At 37.5% G+C, this 22,615-nt stretch overlaps 1 protein-coding gene across 1 annotated transcript in view; it reads right to left on the minus strand.

The window, feature by feature from the left end:
• Positions 1–6,341: 6,341 nt before the first annotated feature.
• IL1RAPL1 (interleukin 1 receptor accessory protein like 1) overlaps positions 6,342–22,615 on the minus strand; it is an 88,991-nt gene continuing 72,717 nt past the window's right edge. The window contains exons 5-6 of the mRNA XM_036744204.1: positions 7,576–7,746; positions 6,342–7,060 (exon numbers count right to left, since the gene is read on the minus strand). Coding sequence (XP_036600099.1) covers positions 6,342–7,060; positions 7,576–7,746 — 890 coding nt within the window. The remainder of the gene's footprint in view (positions 7,061–7,575; positions 7,747–22,615) is intronic.

A 22,615-nucleotide genomic window follows, 5' to 3' on the forward strand; every position in this document is an offset into this window, starting at 1 on the left:
TCATGGTAATTTTTCATGGGTTACACCTCTGTAGGAAATATTGAATATTAATGTCATTATCTCTTCCATCGCAAACAACTTCTTACCTGTGCAGAAATGTATCCAATAATCTTAATACAAGTTTCCAAAGCTATTCTTGTGAGATAGAAACAGCAACCCATATATGCTATTGGAAATATATTTCTTCACACACAGATGTTCAGCCAATGAAACACTTTTAACATGGCTCATAAAATTTATAGTTATAGAAGACCATAGAAATCATTTGATTGGGGTAGCTAGGTGGCGCAGTGAATAGAGCACAGGCCCTGGAGTCAGCAGGATCTAGTTCAAATCTGGCCTCAGACACTTGACACTTACTAGCTATGTGACCTTGGGCAAGTCACATACCCCCAATTGCCTCACCTCCCCCCTCATATAAAAAAAGAAATCATTTCATCCAAGCACCTCATTTTATATATAAGTACACAGAGGACTAAGGAGATAAAATGAATTGACCACATAATGTAAAACTGGGACAAGAACCCAAATGCGTTTGCTTCCATGCTTCTCCACAACATTGGCTCACTTGTTTGCATATTTAAAATCTTACTGGGAGGATGGGATCAAATCATTAGCTAAATGCTCTGATATAGAATATCATTATTATTAATTAATTTTAATTATCACAAATACACTAGGTCATGTGTCATGTGGACTGAAAGTTCTATTATATTCATTGAATACTTAATATGCATATTTAACATGTAATAAATATCTGATATCTATAGATTAAATATGTATTTTATATAATTCTGCCTCCATAATGGAACATAGAAAGGAGTTTTGGTGTTCTTCAAAAGCATGTCCTCTTTTAAATTATTTAAGAGAAGCACATTCTAACTCCACATTTCTAGTTACATGAATTCATGGAAAAAAGTATGATCAGAGGCAGGGCCAGAGAGATGTTCAAGTCAAGTCAACAAGCATTTATTAAGCACCAACTATGTACCAGGCACTGTGCTAAGTTCTGGGGATACAGAGAAAGGCAAAAACAGTTCCTGCTCTCAAAGAGCTCACAATCTAATAGGGGTAACTGTGTTTTCTCTTGGTTTCAGCATGTTCTCTATTTTAAGCCAGCCAGTTTTCTATTGTTATTGCTTTTGCAGAAACATTAGAAAAATGACTTTAGCAGTCACCCCAGAAATTACTGGCTTCAAGGAAGAATTTTATGGAGAAAAAATGTTTTGTTTTGTTTTGTTTTTCTACATCTACGTGAGATATAGTGTTGTTCGCACTCTTCTCAGCTTGGAGGGGAGAACTGTATTCACCAAAAAGACTGATCCTTGTTTTACTGTTGAGTCAGTGTTTAGTGCTAGCGTCTTTTGCAATATGACTACAAAACAGATTGGGATTCATTTTTACTGGGTCATGATTTGCTAAAATCATCTTTCATTCCTCCAAGCATCATTATCGTTATGTGAATTTGTATTGCTGATTAAAATCTTCCCTACTCAATTTGTTAATCTAATAAACATTTTTACCTTGCTGTCAGTCACAGATAAAATTAAAAAAACCAAGAGTATTCATAGTAACCACTGTGTCACTTGATTTCATTCTCTAAAATCTACATACGCACACAGATTTCCTTTAAAAGTCAGGAAACTGCCACTGGCCCATCTCCATTGATAGGGCTGCACAGGGGTATGTGAAGAGGACAACAATACAGTTCCCATCCTCTGAAAATGCAGACTCCATTGGAAAAACCTACCAGTAGTTTAGTGTTTGTTTATCCTCTTCTTTTACTAGAAAGACTTAAAATTATTTGGGAGAAATAAGAATTCACAATCTTTAAAAAGGTTGTGTGAAATAAGGCCTCATTGCCAAATCACACAAGTTCTATTTCTTCCAACTGGAGCCATCTCCTGTCAATGTGTGAAGAAAACAAGAAAGTGTGATAATCATAAAAATGAGTCCTCAGTTGGGAGTGAAATATTTGTACTAGTCAGCCAGATTATAGGCCTCCAATACAGGGAGGTCAGGTTCAGAGAGGAATTAGCTAGGTGGGGTGTGTGTGTGTGTGTGTGTGTGTGTGATACTGGTGTGATCTTGTTTGAGTCTAGGACACTGACCACATATCAAAGCTAAACATAAGTGACTTTCAGATGCTACTCTAGTTTTTAGTCATTCACACCTCTTATTACCTCCGTAGATGATCAATAAATCATAACATTAAAATTTCTTGTTGGAGGGGACACAGTTTTATCACTTTCTCCATATAATTATAAGCTACTATTTGAAAATTTCTTCAGATATACATAGACTATATGGTTTTATATAGCATTCTCTATCTATATAAATAATATGATTCTATTTACTCTTTAGGTTAGGAACCAGGTAAATCAAGTGAGTGAAATTAAGCACTTACAATGACTAGACGCTGTGCTAAGTACTAATATAAATATAACAAAGCAAGACTTTCCCTGTCCTCAAAAAGCTTATATCATAATAGGGAAGAAAACACATAAGGGAATGGTTGTCAGGGAGGAGTATTTTGGAAAGGGAAATCAAAGGGAATAATGACTAAATAGGTCAATTAAATCGACAAATTCGGCAAACCTTGAGACCCATGCAAAAGCAGGTTTCTAATAGAACTAAAAAATGCCAAAGGCAATTTCCTCCTATTTCCACTCACAGAAAGCTTATTTTTCCTCTGGTTTAAAAAAAATCATCTTTAAGGATGTAACCTGAATTTAAAAGGAAATCAAACAAAGCACACACTCCCAGAAATCGATTACACTGTGACTAGAAAGGCTTTCTACAACCCTACTGGCTATGGAAAGAAAATAGGCAACTTTTCCAGGGAAAGAGGTGAGTTTTGTCCTTGTTTAGGAAAAAATTTAGCTGAATTAGTGTATATAATATCTGAGAACAACATCCTTAAAAACAAAGCGTCCCATAGGGAGTGTTTTCTTATAATTCTGCCCCCTGCAGGTTCCTTTTTAAAAGAGCTGAAGGACATGGAAGCCAAGAAAGCAGCCATGCCAAAGCAAAAGACCTTCCAGTGAAATACAGTAACAGAAGCTTAAAGTGAAAATCATAGAATGCTGATGATGCAGAAATATAAGATTTGGGGATAGTTGGAAATACAAATCCATTACTTGGGTTTTCTTTAGAGAGAGTCAACATAAATACCACATACTTGCCCATCAATAATTCAGCCAAAGGAAATGTCATGTTCTGGCTGCCTCTCTACAATTTAGAGCCACAAGAGCCACAAAGGAATCAAGTGCATGCTGACTACACTCCAATAGGTCAGATAACTAGGAAGGAGATGAAAAGGCTACTGGGAGCAAGGAAGACAGAGGCTATATTTAAGAAAGAGGAGATTGCATCTGCATAGTGCCAACAAGACTTGGAGCAGCAACTGATAAAAGGCAGGATGTAGTCATCTCACATTCTCAAGATCAGAATATTATGTTAGGGAGTTTCTCTCTCTCGACTCTCTCCACTCTTTCTCCTCTCCTCTCCCTTCCCTTCTCTCCCCCCACCCCTGCCCTTCCCTCCCCTCCCTCTCTCCTTTCCCCCCTAGCTTGACTGTTATACCCACAGTTTCAGCTCATTTTTGCAGCTAGGAAAACCTCTATCTTTCCTCCTTCACACCCATCAAGAAAAAGGATAGAGCCTAAGCACTAAGGAAAATACTTTTTTTTTCTCTTTTTATTGTGAGTTCTAACAGAACTTTTGTCAAACATTGAGCACGTGAACACATGACAGTTTCCTTCACTTGTTCTCACACAAGCTGTTGATAGAAGAGGAATATTTTGGGAGGAATGTTTCTTAAACCATCAATAGCTTCTTCTCTGTTTATTTCATTCCTTTGTTTCATAATATGGCAACGCATTAGAGGAAAAAGAAACTTTTCTTAAGTTGTGAGAATATCAAATATTACCCATCAATCCCTGAATCATGCTATTCAAAGTGCTAAAAACAGAACAAAAAATGCACTCCCAATGCAGCTAAATAAACACTTGTGGATGCCTAAAATGTGATTGTGGTCTGATCGTTTCCTCTACATTTTTCTCACATTTCCATCTTCAGTTTAAAAAAAAAGACCATTGCAGTGCTTTCAGTTTTCTGGGTACTGGGAGAGTTTGGGATCCAGTCCAATGAAGTTAAATGCCATCAGTTCCTGACAGGTGTCCATAATATCAAGAAAATAATGGCCTTCTTAGAGTCTGAAAATAACCAAATGTGCAAAGCTGACTTTAAATTTTATCTGTCCTGGCAGCTTCAGGTCTATTCTGTTGAAATTTGGCACATGTCCAGGGGGTTGCATCGAGATAAAGAACAGACTGGAGGAGCACCCAAGCAAATTGTTAGAGAAATAAACATTTTTAGGCAAATAAAACCTGAACATCCCATAGCACCTTTATCTTGTTGTTATGCGGGTACCAGGATCCTTTGGACTTTTACATCATGTTTGTTCTCATTTTTCATACATTTTCAATGGGCCCTTGCCCCCTTCTCCACAAACTACACTGTAGCTTACTTTTCTTTCTGATCAAATAACACCTTACTAATGAGACCAAAACATTAGAGTGGTTATTTTCTTCTACCAATGGTAAGGATAAATAAAAAAATACAACATCCATTGCACTGGTCAGCATTTACTGACAGTAATGAAAATGTCTATGATGAATATCTAAATTAATGTTAAAACCCTATTATCAGTGTTGTACTTTTTTAAAAAACTAAAAAATCCCATAGGGAATGTTTTCTTATAATTCTGCCCCCTGCAGGTTCCTTTACAATAGACTTTATTTATTTATTTATTTATTTATTTATTTATTTATTGTCATACAAAACATGAATATGAATTAGCAGCTTATATCCTTTATTTCAGACACAGCTGAACTATATAAAATGGATTTTCTGGGAGCATTAGAACAAGCTTTCTGTGTTTCTGAAAGATAGAATGATACATTTAAAATAAAACTAATTCTTTATTCAGTAGAATTAATTGTTTTAAACACTTTTAGGTCTGATTTAATGTTTACTTTTGTATAAATACTGTTTATTTTGAAAACATTGATTTTCATTAATATTCATGTTTTAACCTCCTGAGTTCTCATTTAAATCACCTTGAAATTGATAAAGATTTTACTTGTTATTACAAACTGAAACAAAGGAAGTAAGAATGCTCGATTCTGAATGTAGCATTGAAAAGTAAATACAGTGAATTAACATTTAAATACAAGGGGACTCCATAATAGGTTGCAAAGATTTGCTCTTACTGTTTAGAAAATAACATTTTGTATAATACAATGTGACAAAACATATTTGATAACATCCTAGTCCTTCCCTTTGGTTTGGAAGCCATCGATATAAATCTCATCATGACTTATGTCAATTCACCCCTTTTGACTGACTTGCCTGGCAATTGCACATAATCTCATTTGCAGAAAAAATTAAAAGGGAAAAAAGGGAGTTGAATATTGAAACAAAAACAGCCACAAACACATTCATGCCTTTCCAGGAAGTGATCAAATATAGGTTGATTTTTTTTTTATATATATAAGGGTACATCAACTCATTTTTAAACAAAACAACACCCCCGCCCTTGATCTTATCTTCTCAGCACTCAGCAGTGGTCACAGTAGTGACTGGTAGACATTTGGGTCTGGAGTGTCATTTGACAAGCAGTGAGTTAAATGTTAAGACAGTTAGACCTACCCCCTCCCATTCTGCAGGGTCACACACCATGCTGACATTAGAAGGGTAGAGGTGGGGATGAGGCAGGACAAGGAAGATTCAGGGCTCTGATTGGTGGGGCCCTCCTATGAACAAGTGTTCTCCACATCTGTTTTCCTGAATTGGAATTTGGCCTTTCGTTGTATTGCGCTCAGAAGGCCAACATGGTCTCGCTGTCGCTAGGCAGAACAGCAAAGTGGATATGGTGGTCCTTGTCCCATCAGATAGCTTTGTCCAAGCACTCCAAAGAAATGTTAAAAAAAAAAGGCCCAAACAGAAAGAAATCAAACCCATTCTAAAATTATACTAATGAAGCAAAAAGGGTTTCCTATCTATACATCAGTCTCTTCATTAAAAAATGTAAATATACAAATTCCAATGACATATAAAACAAAGTCAAAAAATGTAATGGCAAGAAACATGGTAAAACAGGAAGACACTGATGCTACAAATAAATTGCAAAAAACATATGTACAAGACCCTGTTTTTCCTCGTATTTTATAGATTGTAATGCATGTTCTAACAGCAGCAGTCGAGGATGTAGTTCCAGGCACTGGACTGCAGACTCAGCTCCTACTCCAGGGACAAGGCTGCCCCTTCCTTTCCTGTCACCAGATCACGCTGGATATGCTGGTCTCCCGTGGTAACAGCGGCAGTATTGCACTGTTTGTGTGGGCCTCGTCTGGGTTCTGCTCCCTGCTCGATTTTGTCTGCGGCCGCTGTCCGTTGATAAGTGTCATAGGGATGTTACAGTAGGTATGCTGGTTCCCTATTGAGGTAAGAGGCAGGGTGCCGGTAGGAGGTACGTCGTATTCGTAGCTTCGATAATAGTGTTTCTGACGCATTTGTGAATGGTACGTGTTGTGAAACGTGGAACGCAGGTCTGGATGGGCAGTGGCAAGTGCGGTGGACGTGGCGGCGGCCATGGAGATCGCTGAGACAGTCTGCAGCTCCCCGAAGGGCCCCTGCTCGCTGACGTCTAACACCTGCTCGTGGGTGATGGGCTCTATCCTCTTAAAAGGCATTTCGTATTGTAAACGTTTCCAGAATTTAGAATTCAACTTGTTGCATTTTGGTCCGTGCCATTTAATAACCGTCAGGAGTTTGATGGTGTGCTTTAGAGCTTCCACCTCCTGGTAGTTCATGATTCCTCGAAGTTCACTACATTCAATTAATATCACTTTAATTTCTCCTGTGACTAGCATATTTCGAAGTCGGGTCTCCAGTTCAAAGATACTCCAGCCTCTTCTTACCACATAATTAGGAGTCATAACTATAATCAGCCGCTTACTTTGATCCACACATCTCGCCACATCTTCAATGTATGCTACAAGATAGAACAATGGTCTCTCAGAGTTAGTAAGACTAATATGTGGCCCTGTGAGCTGGGTATACACAAATCTTGCTGCAAGACAGATCTCACTCAAGTAATTCTGTCCTCTCCCTTTTTATCAGGGCTGGAGCTGTTTACTTTAGGAAGAAGGCTATAAATAGTAACCATCAGGGAACAGAGATGACACCAAGAAATATAAATTCATTTAAACTGATCTAACTTTTGAAAGGGGTAGGTAGAAATATTGCTAGAAAGCATAAATCTATTTGATTTTTTAAAAATTCTCTTTATGCCTTCTGTAGACTTATGGCAGTAGTTCTTCAAAATTATTATTGTTTTTATGATTTTGTTTGCAGCACTTATTTATTAATTCTATTTGTTAGACACATTACAGATAAATATTTTAGAGTGAATAGATTATCATATCAAACAAAAATCTCTATGTACCTGCACATATACAAACATACCCATGTTCCCAAAATATAAAAAATTTAAAATAATTAACTTACTTCCAGTAGGGATCAAATCTCTGTCTGGAATGAACAATTTGTACCCATAATGTTTTTCCAGCATATCAGGCAGAATTTCAAGGGCAAATCTTTCTTCTTCTCCAGTCTCTTGATTCCACTGGTCAGGGTCCACTTTGGTATATGATAAATACGCATCATAATCTTTGTTGTCTGTCAAAATATTAAAGTTTATGTTGGAATGATTATCATACAAAGACAACTTAATTGTATATATTTGCATAGAGTGAGATATGTGTATATGTATATTTCATTTCAAAGCAGGAAAAACATGTCATTATATATTTCATATGCCAACCCAGGAAAGGTGTCTTTATTTATTTTCATCAATGCCAAGTGTACTGGAAAATTTTAGAGGCATAAGAGGTCATATTTCCTTTGTCGTTGTGAAGAAAGTAGGAAAAAATCAACGAAAAGAGTAGCAGAATGTTAACTTCCTTCTTATCCTCTCAAGAGCTGTGCTATTGAGCTATAGAGAATCTCATTTGCTTCTAAGAGATGCTTATTGGGGTAGTCTGCTCTCTGCTGTAAGTAACGTTGCATCCACTCCATTCTGCATCTAGAAATTAACCAGCAGATCTATTTCCTCTTCTCTTCCCTAATCCATTTTACGCAGTAATTATTGCAAAGTAGACTAATCTTAAGCTCACCCATTTTAAACTGCCTTTTTGTGGCATTTGTACACACATGCATGTGCTGACAGATTTTCGTTCTTAACACTGGGGGAAAAATGCCACACTCAAGAACTTCAAAAGAAAAAAACCCATCATTTTACTCAATTCCCTTTGATTTTGCCTATAAATTATTGATGAATAAATTTCCATCATTCCAGAGAGTTTGCTCCCTGAGCTGTTTGGGCTGGAAGTGCTTAAGGAGCTGTCTAATTCTAATGACCGTCCAGCGCAGAACTCTCTTCCTTGTGCAGCATTTTTAGCAGATAGTTAACTAACCTCTGAATACGTCTAGTGATGGAGAGACAGTAATATTCAAGAAATAGTATAAAATAAAAGGGTCAGTGATAAATCTCCTTGCCTTCTATATCTACATAAAATTATGCAGAGTGTAGGGAATAAAAAAAGGACTTGAGATCTTAATGCAAGAAGGTAAATTTGGCCTTATAAAGATTAATGAGACTCGATGAGATGTGACTTATGCCAAGAATATGTTTATGCAAAGGAATAGATGAGAGAAAAAGTGTGGTAGAGTAGTTGTTGTACAGCCAAGTCTGATTCTTTGTGACCCCAGGGACCATATTGTCCATGGGATTTTCTTGGCAGAGATGCTGGAGTTCTTTGCCATTTCCTTCTGGATTAAGGCAAACGTAGGTTAAATGACTTGCCCAGGGTCACACGACTAGTAAGTGTCTAAGATCAGATTTAACCTCAGATCTTCCTCACTCCAGACCCAGCACTTTATCCACTGAGCCATCTCGCTTTCTCCCAGAGTAGCCTTGTATATAAAATATATATCCAGCCTAAGACACTTGACACTTACTTGCTGTGTGACCCTGGGCAACTTACTTAACCCCAATTGCCTTGCCAAAAAAAGTCAATATAGAAAAATACACACACACACCACACACACACACACACACACACACACACACACACACCCACACCACACACACACACACACACACACACACACACACACACACACACGGAAGTCTACTAACCAAAAGAAGAAAGCTTAGAAGAAAGTACTTAGATAAAGATCAATGGAAGAAGTAACAAGAGATTTTGTAGTTGGAGTTTAATAGAGACCACTCAACCAGAAGAAGGAATTTAACTATGGATTCAGGACACAGAGTAGTGATTTGGGGGTTTCAACTAACTGGCATCTGCTGGAGCTCTATCTTTGCTAATAGCAGATCAGCTGATGCATGTTGTACCTGACCTGTAGTGATATTTTTTTTTCCCAAGGGGGGAGATAAAGGATGAAGGGAACTGCTATACTTGATCTGATGTAGTACAATAAAGAATGACTATAGAGCACCAGCCCTGGAGTCAGGAGGACCTGAGTTCAAATCCAGCCTCAGACACTTGACACTTACTAGCTGTGTGACCTTGGTTAAGTCACAACCCCAATTGCCTGCCTTCCCCCCTCCAAAAAAAAATAAAGAGTGACTAGTTGCTAAGTTCAAAATTAGAAGAACATTGAGAAGAACTAGTCATTACAACTCGATCTTGGAATTTGTCAAAAGTAAAGAAGGGAAAATATGATATACACTGAGGGATATCTAAGATTTTGGAAAAGCAGAGTTAAAAGTAGATTACTCATGATTTAATAGAAGTTGATTCAAGAGATTCTCAAGGATGAAACTTCAATGACACAAAGGCAAATGATTCAGATGAGAAAAGGAAGATGGGGAGGCATAAAGCAACAAATGTAGAAGTCATCCATTAGATTATTTTAATTGCATTATATATATATATATATGTTTGTGTGTATGTGTGTATATATGTATGTATATAGATAGATAGATATGAAGTTAGAATTATGGGAAGGCAAAAGCATGAGGAATGAAAGTCATTTAAAAACAATCTCTGGAGTTCTAAACCTCAGCATTAACTAAGCCTAGCGATAAATTGTAAAGACAATAAAAACACTAATTGAGATAAGGGGAAGATTAAAGTAGGGAAAAGCCTATTGCTCAAAAGTGGGACGATGATTACCAATGAATGAGAGAAGGAAAAACTATTCAAAATGTTCTGGTTTTTTTTTTCTGTTTCCCCTAAGAAGGGAACCATCTTCAGATTGAGAAGGCTAGGATGAAAAATATCAACAGTGAATTAAAACTCAAGATAATTAAAGTCATAGTAATAATGGCTGACATTTTCATATTGCTTTAAAATTTGCAAAGCACTTTATCTACATCATTATTTGATTTTCTCAACAACCTGTGATATAAATCATATTATTACCTCCATTTTAGAGACGACCAAACTGAAGCTAAGTTTTACAAAATTGTCCTGTGTCATGTTAGTAAGTAGCAAAGACACAATTCAAAGTCATCTTCCAGCCTTCTAATCCAATATTCTATTCAATATGTAGTCACTCTGCTAGCAGTGAGTTTTATGTCACTAATCCTAGATGAACTACATCCCGAGGTATGGAAAAATTTGAAGTGCATAGAATCATAGGATCATAGAGCTAGAGTTTAAATGGTTATCGGTGGTTCCTGAAGAAATGTGGAGAACTGAGGTGTCACTGGGCAAATGTCTTAATTTCCCCCAAAATGAAGATAGCATCAGCCAATGAGTATGACTTGCATTTCTAGTGAAATTCTAAAAAAATATCACCAAAGGGATGACTTGTGAGTATTTAAAAAGGAAAGCAATGATTATTAAAAGACATCATGGTTAATCATAGCAAGTCATGTCAGACTAGCCTCATTTCCTCTTTTAAAGCTTAAGAGACCAATGGATGAAGAAATTCTGTGGTCATAGTATAACTGGATGTCAGAAAGAAATGTCCCCATATGATGATGTCTTTGTGGATGATAGGAAGAGAAACTGACTGGTATGGTTAGGAGGATACAGAGCCAAAGATAGGGAGAGCAAAACATCAATGGCAACTGGAAAGTGGTTGTTATGCTCTCCTGGACCCTAGGTCTCTGTGAGATAGATAGATAGAGATAAAAATAGAAATAGAAATACATATAGTTAAATATTCTTACTAAAATATTTTTAAAAAATTTTGCAATGTGACTTTAGGTTTTTTTTAATAGCAAAATTTTGGACCCTAAAATCTTAGTTGGTAGGGTCATAAAATAATGGGATACAACTTACCCTATGGTAGTGAAAACCTGAAATTTACATAGAAATGTAAATTACCATTTCCATGCTGATGTAATACTGATAATTCACACAGTATTTCACAGATTTTTGAGATGTCTTTGCTTGCTGTAACATACATCTTCACCATGAATAGATTGTATCATTGTATAAGTTCCATTAGCCCTCAAACCATGAAGCCATGAAGCACTTAATAAGATTCCTCTAACCTGACTCAGACAGATACTTTTTTGAGACTCCCAAGCCAACTGGACAATAGTTGGAAAAACTAGGTAAATTGTATTTAAGCCATTTGTAATTATATTAAAAATAAAAGTGACATGAGTAGGGAAAAAACTCACAAGAATACCTGTATTTGCTTCATCAGGCAGACCTTTCTTCAATTTTAAAATGTTAGTATACTTTGCTTTTTTCCACACAAAATAGCAAACTACTCACAAGCTTACTTTCCTTAAGAACTAGGTCAATCAACTTCAATAGGCTTAGAAAATCTGAATATGAAAGATGAAGTACTTCCATGAAATAGAAATGTTACTCAGTCATAATACTTTAAGTCCAAGAAGAAACTATTTGCACATGGAAGAAAGATAGGAAGATTGGGAGCAGAGCCAGACTGACTAAACAATTATCTGCATAAACACCTGAGACACACGGAAGTGCCACAAGTGTTGGCAGCTCACTAAATAGGAGAACAAATAGATTAAAAGAAATTGTCGGCACAGATCCAGAAAAGCAAAATCAAGAGAAGAATGGCAATGCATGGTTGAAAAAAGGATTTTTTTCCCTAACTAAAGATCCATCAGGAACAAATTTTTAATTTAAGAAATTAAACAAACATGCTCACCACCTTCCATATGCAGAGTCCTTTACCAGGGCTACGTATTTTGGGACACTTGGATTTTAAATCAGATATCTGACCTATAGTTAAGTAGGGAGTTATAATATATACACATACACTGAACACAAAATAAGACATGATAAATGCATGAGAGATGCAAAATGTTATAAGAAGTTGGAAGGAGGGGAGATTTGCTATGTCTTTATAGAGGAAGTGACATTGTCCCTTTGAACTGAGCTTTGGGGAATGGAAAGTCACTCAAAAGGCAGAGCTGATGTAGCCAAAAACTTTTTTCTCCCCACCCTCAGTGATACGAATTATGATAAAAAACTTCGAGCAGAAATAGCAACCTTCTATCACAGGGATTTCTGTAGTTAGGACGTGAAACCCCCAGAGCAGTTACAGGAAAAGAACTTTAACATATGTAACAATACTGTGTATCTTATTTATCTTGTGGAACTAAATCGAGGGTTAGTGACCTATGGCAGATGTGTCAAAGAGCTTGGGTTTTCCATTTGTTAAGGAAGGTTACCATTTTCATGCTTTATTGTGATATCACTTACGATAAGCACAATTTGCTGCTATAGGGAAACTGAATGAGTTTCCTCTATGGAAGTTGGCACATTGATGCCACCCTCCCTACTCTAGATGACAACAGCCACTAAGAATGTGAATCATTTTCGAAAGAAAAGATATATTCACAATACCATCATGACCATACAGAAAGGATCCCCTTTCATCAACAGGGTCACTTCTCACCTCATCTAGTAGGTGAGAAGGCCAAAGGTCCCTTGGATACAATACACCCACTGGAAGCTGGAGTATCCCTATGGGCCCCTTTTAATTCTTTTTCCCCACCTTGATTAGGAAAGAAGTTTCAAAGTCAATGAGAAGGTTGGCAGTATCAGTGATGATTAGACCCAAGCCACCTTTCCTCTAACTCTAGGCGAGAAGGCAGCTAGGTGGTATAGTGGCTAGCCTTGGACTTAGGAAGACCTGAGTTCAAATCCTGCCTCAGATACTTACTAACCACATGAATCTACACAACTCTTGATCTTTCTGAGTCTCAATTTTGTCATCCATAAAATGGGGATAATAATAAGACTTTCTTTAAAGGTTATAAGGATTAATGCTTTGTAAACCTTTAAGTGCTATAGAAATAACAGTAAATATTATCATCATAATAAATAATAATTATCATAATAATTCTAATTATTTTATTATCCCCAACTAGAATTTTAGAATAATAAGGTAGAGGGACTTTGGCAGACCAGTTTTGAAAGTCTACCACATTCTCTAGTATTTGAGATGCTATGCATAAGGACTATTACTCCAAAAATAATAAAATGATCCATTTCTCTAAGTCCCCTAACAGAGAGGCCTAGGAAAATTAGAAACTATCCTTTCAGTTAATTAATCTCCTTATTTCCCAAGATCATCAGTCTACCACTTCCAAATGCCCAAAGAGACAATTATACCTTAATCTTACCATCATCACCCATAACTGCTAACTCCGTGATTTTGAACCATGAAGTTTCCATCTTTGATGATAATCTCATGGCCTTCCATGACTGCCCCAATTTTCTTAAATCCAATTTTTGTCCCCATTGTACCCTTTTAGTAGCTCTCTCATTCCTCATTCTCCAGGTCATTTTACAGATGAGGAAATTGAGGCAAAAAGGGTTAAGTGACTTGCCCAGGGTAACACACCTAGTAAGTGTCTGGGGCTGGATTTGAACTTGTGAAGATGAGTCATCCTGACTCCAGGATGAGCATTCTATCCACTGTGCCATCTATACTCCCCTTTTACTGTCTATTTTTCCCAGTATTTGTCATATTTACTGCCTTTAAAAAATTACATTCCAACCAAAAGCATTACTCAAACTTGATACACCATCAATATTTGGAGAAATATGATGTTTGTAAAGACTTGAATAACATAAGTACAAGAGCCTTGGACATAGCACCATTTTACTTTCAGTCCAACCCTCCAAGCCATCATTTGATGAAGCAACTCCTGTGGAGAAGGGGCCAGCCATTTCCATCAATGGCCAACCAGATACCACCTATAGGATAGACAAACCAACTTGGCCGAAGCTGGAGGCACCCTGAAGAAGAGATAGAGGGCAGCACACACCCGGCACCTCAGACTACCACCATAGTGACCACCATCTCCCCTTAGACTCTGACTGAAATAGTCCAGGACCCTGAAACCAACAACCTAGGCTTTCAGCCTAGCAGCCATAGAGACTATTCTGTGAAGCAGCGCTTATGGAGACTCAACCTGGCAACTTGTCAAGCAGGTGCTACAGGCCTAGCTACCGAAGACCCAGAAGAGAAAACTCTTGCCATGACAGCCCTTAAAAATGTAAAATGGTTCAACATCAGAACCGGAAATGACATTAATGAAAAGACATCACCATCTACTTTACAAGCTGTATCCTAAAAACTGAAGGACTTTTCTATTTCACTTCCATATGTGCTGCCTCCCTCATTAGAATGTGAACTCCCTGAGAGTAGAGACTTTCTCACCTTTCACATAATTATACTACTAATAATAACTTTCTCATGTAATAATCACTCAAGATTGTTCTTCATTCATTCATTCGTGGTCAAAAAGGAAGACAGTACAGCTGCTTCACTGAGTGAGTCACCTGACACAGAGATTCTATCATTTGGACTGTAGACCAGTGTGTCAAAAGGCACCCTGGCCTAATTTGCAGGACCACAAATTTCTTAACCAGAGTTAGAATATAGTGGCTATGTCCAGGCGTGGTCCCCATTTGTTGCCTTTTCCCACTGATAAACACTTTGTTCTAGGATTATCTTTCCTTAACAAATATGACATTCCCTTGACAAAAATAAATTTCTTAATAAGATGTGAATTCCTTGACTTTCCCTAATGCCACAATGAGAATGATTGATTTGATTCATAACCAGTTCTTATATCTTGGATATACATTTAAACTTGGCTAGAAAGTGAGACATAAAAACATAGAGAGGATAATAATTGAGAGGTGAGACAGAAAGATCCTGTTTGACAACTCATGGGATTGGTTCTCATTGAGAGAGATTTTAAGAGTGAAAGAAAACTTATGCAGCCATATAATCTTTCACGGGAATCATGAACATCAGGGAATTAGATGCCTTCAGAGATGGTGGTAGATGTAGTTGGCCAAGTGACAAGGAGTTCTTGAGTCAAGACTGGAACCTTAGTAGTGTAGCACAAATGGGATAGTAACAGAAGCATCCATGGACAAATCTGAAGTCTTGAAACAAGCAGGAGCCAAAGTCAAGGAACACAAGACAAAGTCACATTGTGGAAGAACAACCTTCAATCTATGAACTACACTGCACAAGTCTAGGGGAACAAGATTAATTCTCTAGTAAGCCCAAGTTCTTTCTACCTATAAGAAAATTTCAACCCTAGGGCACAACTTCAGATAAGATAAGTTCACAAACTTTCTGTAACAAACGCAACCATGACAAAAACTCTTCAGTGAACTATTTGGTATCAACATGAATTGATACACGAAATATAGAAACACACTAATCAAATATGTTCAACCCTGTCATGGAGGATTCCTATGTAAAGTTCCAAAAGCAGGGATTCCTTACTGATGCAGAAATTATATTGATGTAACTACTTGTAGATGACATTCTACTAATTGTAATTAACTGGGAACACTACAGGGTCTTCTCAATGATATCCTGTGGTAACTCAGGAAAGATTACTTGTCTTCTTCATTAACAAAAGGAAAATAAGTGATTTAAAAATAGTAAACAGTGATACATAGTTGTTTGGGTTAATCAATGAATAGGTACTAGAGAAAGATAAGTCAAGCCCATAACTGAATCAGATGAGGAGTAAGAGCTGGAAAACCGTTGGGGAATTAATTATTCTAAACAATTTCCTGATGAGAAATCCCATCATTTTAACACCTGGAGAATTACTATTGCAAATGACCCAAGGACAATATAAATTACCCATTTGTACATGAGAAATGACAGAAAAGAAGTCATCAAGAGTATGTATGACTGGAAAGGGAGCTAGCCTTGTCTTGCAGCAGAAGTTAAAGATAACAGATCAACAGTACATATAATGTCCACAAACAATAAAATAAAAATAAAAGAGATTATTCTTTCAATAATCAACCAGGCCCTCCTGATCATCCAATTCAGAAGCCTTTTGTTAATCTACATCATTCTTGACTCCTTCCATCTTTTTTATTTAAAAAAAGCTCAATTTAACAAACACCAAATAAAATGAGCATTTCCATATACAAAGGAAAATAGATAGAGAAGACTATTACACAAAACTGCACGTCTTTATTATATATATAGCTTGCCATTTTTTAGGTGTATAATAAATTCAGCATGTAACTTTCAGTGAGGTCCAGATTGTCTTGGAGTGTTTGGATGTGTGTGTGTGTGTGCATTTGAAAATGATTCAGTGACTCTGTTTTTCATTCCTTCCTTCCTTTTTTACTTCTTTCTTCCTCCCTTCCTCCCTTTTTCCTTCCTTCCTCTTTCGTTTCCTTCCTCCTTTCTTTCTTCCTTTCTTCCTTCCTTCCTTTCTTTCTTTCTTTCTTTCTTTCTTTCTTTCTTTCTTTCTTTCTTTCTTTCTTTCTTTCTTTCCTTCCTTCCTTCCTTCCTTCCTTCCTTCCTTCCTTCCTTCCTTCCTTCCTTCCTTCCTTCCTTCCTTCTGTCTTTCTGTCTTTTCTCTCTGTCTCTCTCTCTCTCTCTCTCTCCTAAAACCCCTTATCTATTCCCACTCATCCTTCCACTTCTCCAACACTGGAAACAAAAGAAAAATTTCTGTAGCAAACATGCATAATTATTCACATGTTGAGCATGTTTGAAAATGTATGTATCTTTCTGCCCCTTGAGCCTATTGACTCTTTGTCAAGAGATATTTAGCATATATTGTCTGTCCTTTGAAATGAGACCACCTACCACTCCTTGAAACTCCTTTCTACTTTAGTTTCCATGTGCCTTTCTTAAGTTCTAGTGCTGAAAGGGACCATAGAGATCCTCTGGTACAATGCCTTCATTTTTACAAATGAGAAACCTAAGACCCAGAGCAGTCAAGTGACCTGGACAAGACCACACAGGTAGTGAGTAATGGATCTGGTCTTCAAATCTTTATAATATGAACCCAATGGTGTCTCCACTATACAACGTTGTCTCTGTTTTTCCTACTATTCTAACTCTCCTCTTTCTGTTTCCTCCAGTATTTTCTGTTTCTCTTCTCCCTTCTTAAGTGCAGCCATCTTCTAAAATTCTGTCTTTAGCTCTGTTTTCTATTTCTCTACACTCTTAATGGATTTATCAATTTTCATGGCATCAATGATCAGATATCTCCAGCTAATGACTTTCTCAACTGTATCTCTAACCTTGACCTATCTTCTGAACTCTAGTTTGGCTTCCACGCCTACTGGACATTTCCAACCTGATTGATACTAACCACCTGCATGACTTAGAGTAAATCATTTCACTAATTTAGTCCAGAGTTTATAGATTTCTAAAAGGGAAGGGTTAAAATAGACACTACCTTAGATTCCTCCTCACTCAAACAACTGATAAAACCTAGAGAATGAGAACTCCCCATATATGATATAATCCTTAGATTATACCTACCAGAAAGTTTCTGCACTTTCTAGATTGCTCAAACCAGGATAACGATAGAAACCTTTATCTCTACACTTGACTTTAGGGTTGAGAATAATCAGTGACCTCAAATCAATAGCAAGGTTATAAAAGGCTTTCAGTTACCTTAGTCACTCATTACTAGCTAAATGACAAATATTCAATTTAGAAGTTGCAGTTCAGTAGAAAATTGGCATAGTCACTGTGCAATTACAATGGAATTTCCAATTGGATGCTTTGCAGCCATCCTCCTGCCCCAAAGTCAATACATTTAAACATGTGTCTGTCCCTTAGACTTCATCCTCTTTCATAGTACCCCAGAAAAAAACATGGATCCTTTTATTGACCTCCTCTAGAGACTGTGACAATGGTAGCAATGTTTCCCCAGGCTTAGCACTTGTCTTCAATTATAAGAAAAAGAAATATACTTTCTGTTAAGGGCTTCCGAAGCCTCACAACTATGCTCGGGGTTCCCCCCAAGCCTCAGGCCTTTGCCTAAGCAAAGGACCTGATCTCGCGGACAATGAACGGGGTGGGAGCCGAAAGATGGTGAGTGACTCCGTTTATTATTTCAGCAAGCAGCACTTTTATATCTTTAGTGACGTAGGTACATTCCTTGGTTACATGGGTGAAGGACAGGTAAAAATCAATACACCTGGGTACTAGGACTGCCCCGACTCCGCCTACTCTCCTCCCCTTCTCTTCCCGAGGTAACCCGAAGCTCCCTGCGGGCAGGCAGTCCAGGCAAAGAACCGGAAGTTCCACATGCTCTGCCAGAGAGCCAGAAGTTCCACGTGGTCAGGCAGGCCCAGGAAAAGACCTGGGATTGCTAGGGAGGCAACAAAGGCGAGACCCCTCCTCCTGGCTCCACCCACATCCCAAAGCCCTGAGTTTATCTCAGCAGGCCCCTGGGCCTGGAGGTCTGAGGAGGACAGGGCTCAGCTCTAACACAGGCCGGTGCAACAACTTTCCTTTTTTCCCCTTGGGTTAGTAGGGGACTAAGAGTCTGGAGTGTTGTTTTTTTTCTGCCAGATGCAGTAATTGTGCTGGCTGCTTTTCTTAACTGTTTCTTTTTCTTATAAGCAAAGGGATTCTGGGTGACCATGTGTCAGAGAGAAAGGCATGGGGGGAAGGGAGGACTAATACATGGAAATGATTGTAGTATAAAAATAAAATTCATCAATAGAACTTTAAAAAATCATAGCAATTAATAGTCACATTAACCAGAAAGTTCAAACTGATATTGAGAGCTTTGACAAAATAGACCAGGACTGCAGTTAAAACTGCAGTAGAAAAATCCACACTTTCATCACATGGGAAAAAAGACTATCTTAGACAAACGAGACTAGTAACCTTTTAAAATCCAGAGCTTATTTTTAAATGGACTCCAAGAGCTGATTACACATTGCACTAGTTGAGTTCTCATCGCTTCATATCCTCTAGAGTAATTTATGGAGAGACTGAACTAACACCCAGTGGATTGGAAGGAGCTGTTCACATGCAAATAATTCCAGCCTAAATGTAGTTAGAAAAGCCACTCCTGGCTTGAGCAGATGCTCAGCTTCCAGATCAGTGGGAAGCTTGATGTATATCTAATTCCTCTGTTCCCCTAGAGTCTACGTCAGCCACCCAGTAAAGATCTAGGCATTTATTTGATGCTGAAAACAAGCTGCTGATTTTAAAGTTTTCAGATTTCAAAGTGCCTAATAGAAGATTTAATTCATCATTGCTTATTTTCTCAGAATAAAATTGATGCCAAGGTATTTAACCTAGTTATTTTCCTAATAAAACAACAATTAAGAAGTTTCTGAAAAAATATCTCAAGGGTTTTTTGCTTTGTTTTTGAAAACACCTATTAATATTTACACAAAACTTACCAGTTTACCAGATGCTTTCCTAATAACAACTCCATAAGATAGGTAAAATAAATATCATTCTCCCAACTGAATGGGATGAAGAAAATGAGGAATATGAAGGTCAAGTGATGGTTACTTGTCCGTTGAATGTGAGACCCAAAGTGAGTTTAAGGGCTCTATGTTCAATGCTTGTTCTACCTCACTAAAATATTGACACATCTAAATGTCTATGAAGTTTATCTGGTTTCTGAATCTTTATGAATGAGCACAGCATTTTTTTGTGCCACACAAGTAGTCAAAGTATATTACCAACTTAAAGGGATAGGTTCAAATTTATTGGTGTAAATGTACTTGGAGCAGGGTTATTCAAATGTGTAGGATGGTATTTCTAATAGTGAAGCCCTTTACCCTGTCTATTCTGGAAATGCATAAGTAAGCTCTTTGTAATAATCTTTTATAAACTCAAAGTTAGTTACTAAATTATTCATCAACAATTTCTATAAGGTGATGCTGACTATGACTGTGTGATGGCAAGCATCCCATTAGAAGTGAATGATTCTGCCTATTATCTGGTTGTTCCATAATCTTAATCCAAACAGCTATTCTAAGGGATATTTTTACTGCTTAGACTAATGAAATTAACTGGATGCTTTGGCATGTTATAGAAACATTCTAAGAGAGAGGGAATTCAGCTATGAGAAGGTACAGAAGTAGAGTGCCATCAAAAAGGAAGACAGGGTATTAAGAAATCATAGGGGAAAGAAAAAAGAAACATGAAATAGAAGAAATAGATTGCTATAATGACAGCAATATACTTTTGTGGAACATGGGGATGCACAATACATTGAATTCTTCAAGACAGGAAGCTTTGTTGCTTTTTTTAAAAGTGAAGGTTATAGGCATTTTGGAAGATATAGTACAGGGGAGATTGAAGTTATAGAGATGGCTTTATCTTAGAGATATTTGATGGATTTCCCCCTTCCATTCTCCTTTTCCCTGAAATTCGGAACACCTATGGATATCCTGTGCCTGCTTTTGTCAGTAGTCATGATGAAACTTTTATTTGGGTGCTGAGTCAGAACTCTGTGAATCTACTAAAAGAAAATCTCTGCCCCTCAAGTCTCTTCTTTCTGTCGAAATTTCAGCCTAAAGATGATTCTGTAAGCTCCAGGGGGCTGGTGGATGACGGCAATTCTTTTCTATCCCTTGAGCCAGAAGCAAGCTAGGCAAGTGATGAGCTAGGCAAGTGATGAGCTAGGCAAGTCTGTGTCTGAGATGGGGTAGCCTCCTACCCTATCTTTTTTTCTCTTGGTACATGGCTTTGTGAGATATAAAAAGGTACTTGGCATCTTCCCCCCTCAAAGTCGTAGGATTGTTTAGGAGGCCATGAGCTCATGATATGTGTTCTGGTATGAAGGAAGAGCATCCCACAGTTCAGGGTCAGGCTCAGAAAATCATTCTTACCCTTCAAGGTGTAAGGGCAAGCAAAGGGACTTTGTGTTGTCTTGTTTTTGGAGTGCTTTTCAGCACTAAGGCAATCAAGTGACTTTGATTGAGTCTTTCCTTTGTTTGTAGGAAGGTGCACACTCTTTTGCTATTTAGGTCATGAGAGCTGTGAAACCCTCAAGAGGTGTGAAGCCCTTGAGAGATGTGAAGCCCTTGTGAATTGTGAAGAATTCTGACCCTGAAGAAGTGTGTGTGTGTGTGTGTGTATGTGTGTATACATACACACACACATACACATATATACATATATATGTATATATACACGTGTGTGTATCTATGTATCTATATATATCTATGTATATCTCTATATCTATATCTATATATATCTACATCTATCTATATCTGTATCTATATCTATCTATCTATCTATCTATCCATCTATAGGTTAGCATTTTGTTTGGGGCTCACTCATTGCAAGAGTGTTGATGTGGAGAGTCTGGGTAGCCATTAAGGAGCCCCCTGATTTTGAAAACCCAGATGTTGGTGCCTTTCTTTCTAGTAATATGCATGTATAGCTTTGGTCAGACAGCTGGAAGCCTGTCTGTTGATCTGTGTTGTTTGCTCTGTCTATATTTTCTCTGTTTGTAATTTCTGTTTGTATTTGCTCTGAAGTTCAGGGTGCTGACTTTTTTCCCTGAACTAAGTGAATGATGAATGTAATTAAAGTGAGATTTGTAAACCCCTTAAAGTAGCTTTTCTTAGAAAATCAGATCAAAAAACCTGTGCTAGCAGCCCTCCTGTGTACTGAGGTTATTGGTCTTACACCTCCACAGCAGCTGCTACTAACATTGTTCTTACATAAGGTCAACAGGAAGAAGACTTTTGAGGAGTACCTAGGTGGCAAAGTGGAAATAGGGCTAGGCCTGAAGTCAGGAAGATCTAAGATCAAATCCAGCCTCAGATATTTACTAGCTGTGTGACTCTGGGCAAGTCATTTAATCTTTGCTTCAGCTTCCTCAGTTGTAAAATGGGAATAACACCTATCTCCTAGGGCTGTTGTGAAGATCCAATGAAATAATATTTGCACAGGGGTTGCAAAGACCATTGTCTCACTTCCCCAAGGCAGGTACCTATAATCATTCAGGGTCTTGGGGGGATTTTCTCTTATACTGGGAAGGGTGCTATATTTAGATCTGAGGGTTCCTTAAACATAATTGAAGAATTTATAAATCATTGGCACTTCTAATTTCCTGAATAGTAACAGATCTTTTAAATGTTAGAATCTTAGACTCAGAGGACTAATTAGATATAACCTAGCCCAACTCCCTTGTTTAATAAATGGAGAAACTGCAGCTCAAAGAATTGAAATAATTTGTCCAAAGTCATAGGACTAATTAATGGAACTAGGAGAAGAATGCACATTTTCTATAACAGAG

The sequence above is a fragment of the Trichosurus vulpecula genome, chromosome 2, assembly GCF_011100635.1.
Source record: "Trichosurus vulpecula isolate mTriVul1 chromosome 2, mTriVul1.pri, whole genome shotgun sequence".
NCBI classification, from domain to species: Eukaryota; Metazoa; Chordata; class Mammalia; order Diprotodontia; family Phalangeridae; genus Trichosurus; species Trichosurus vulpecula.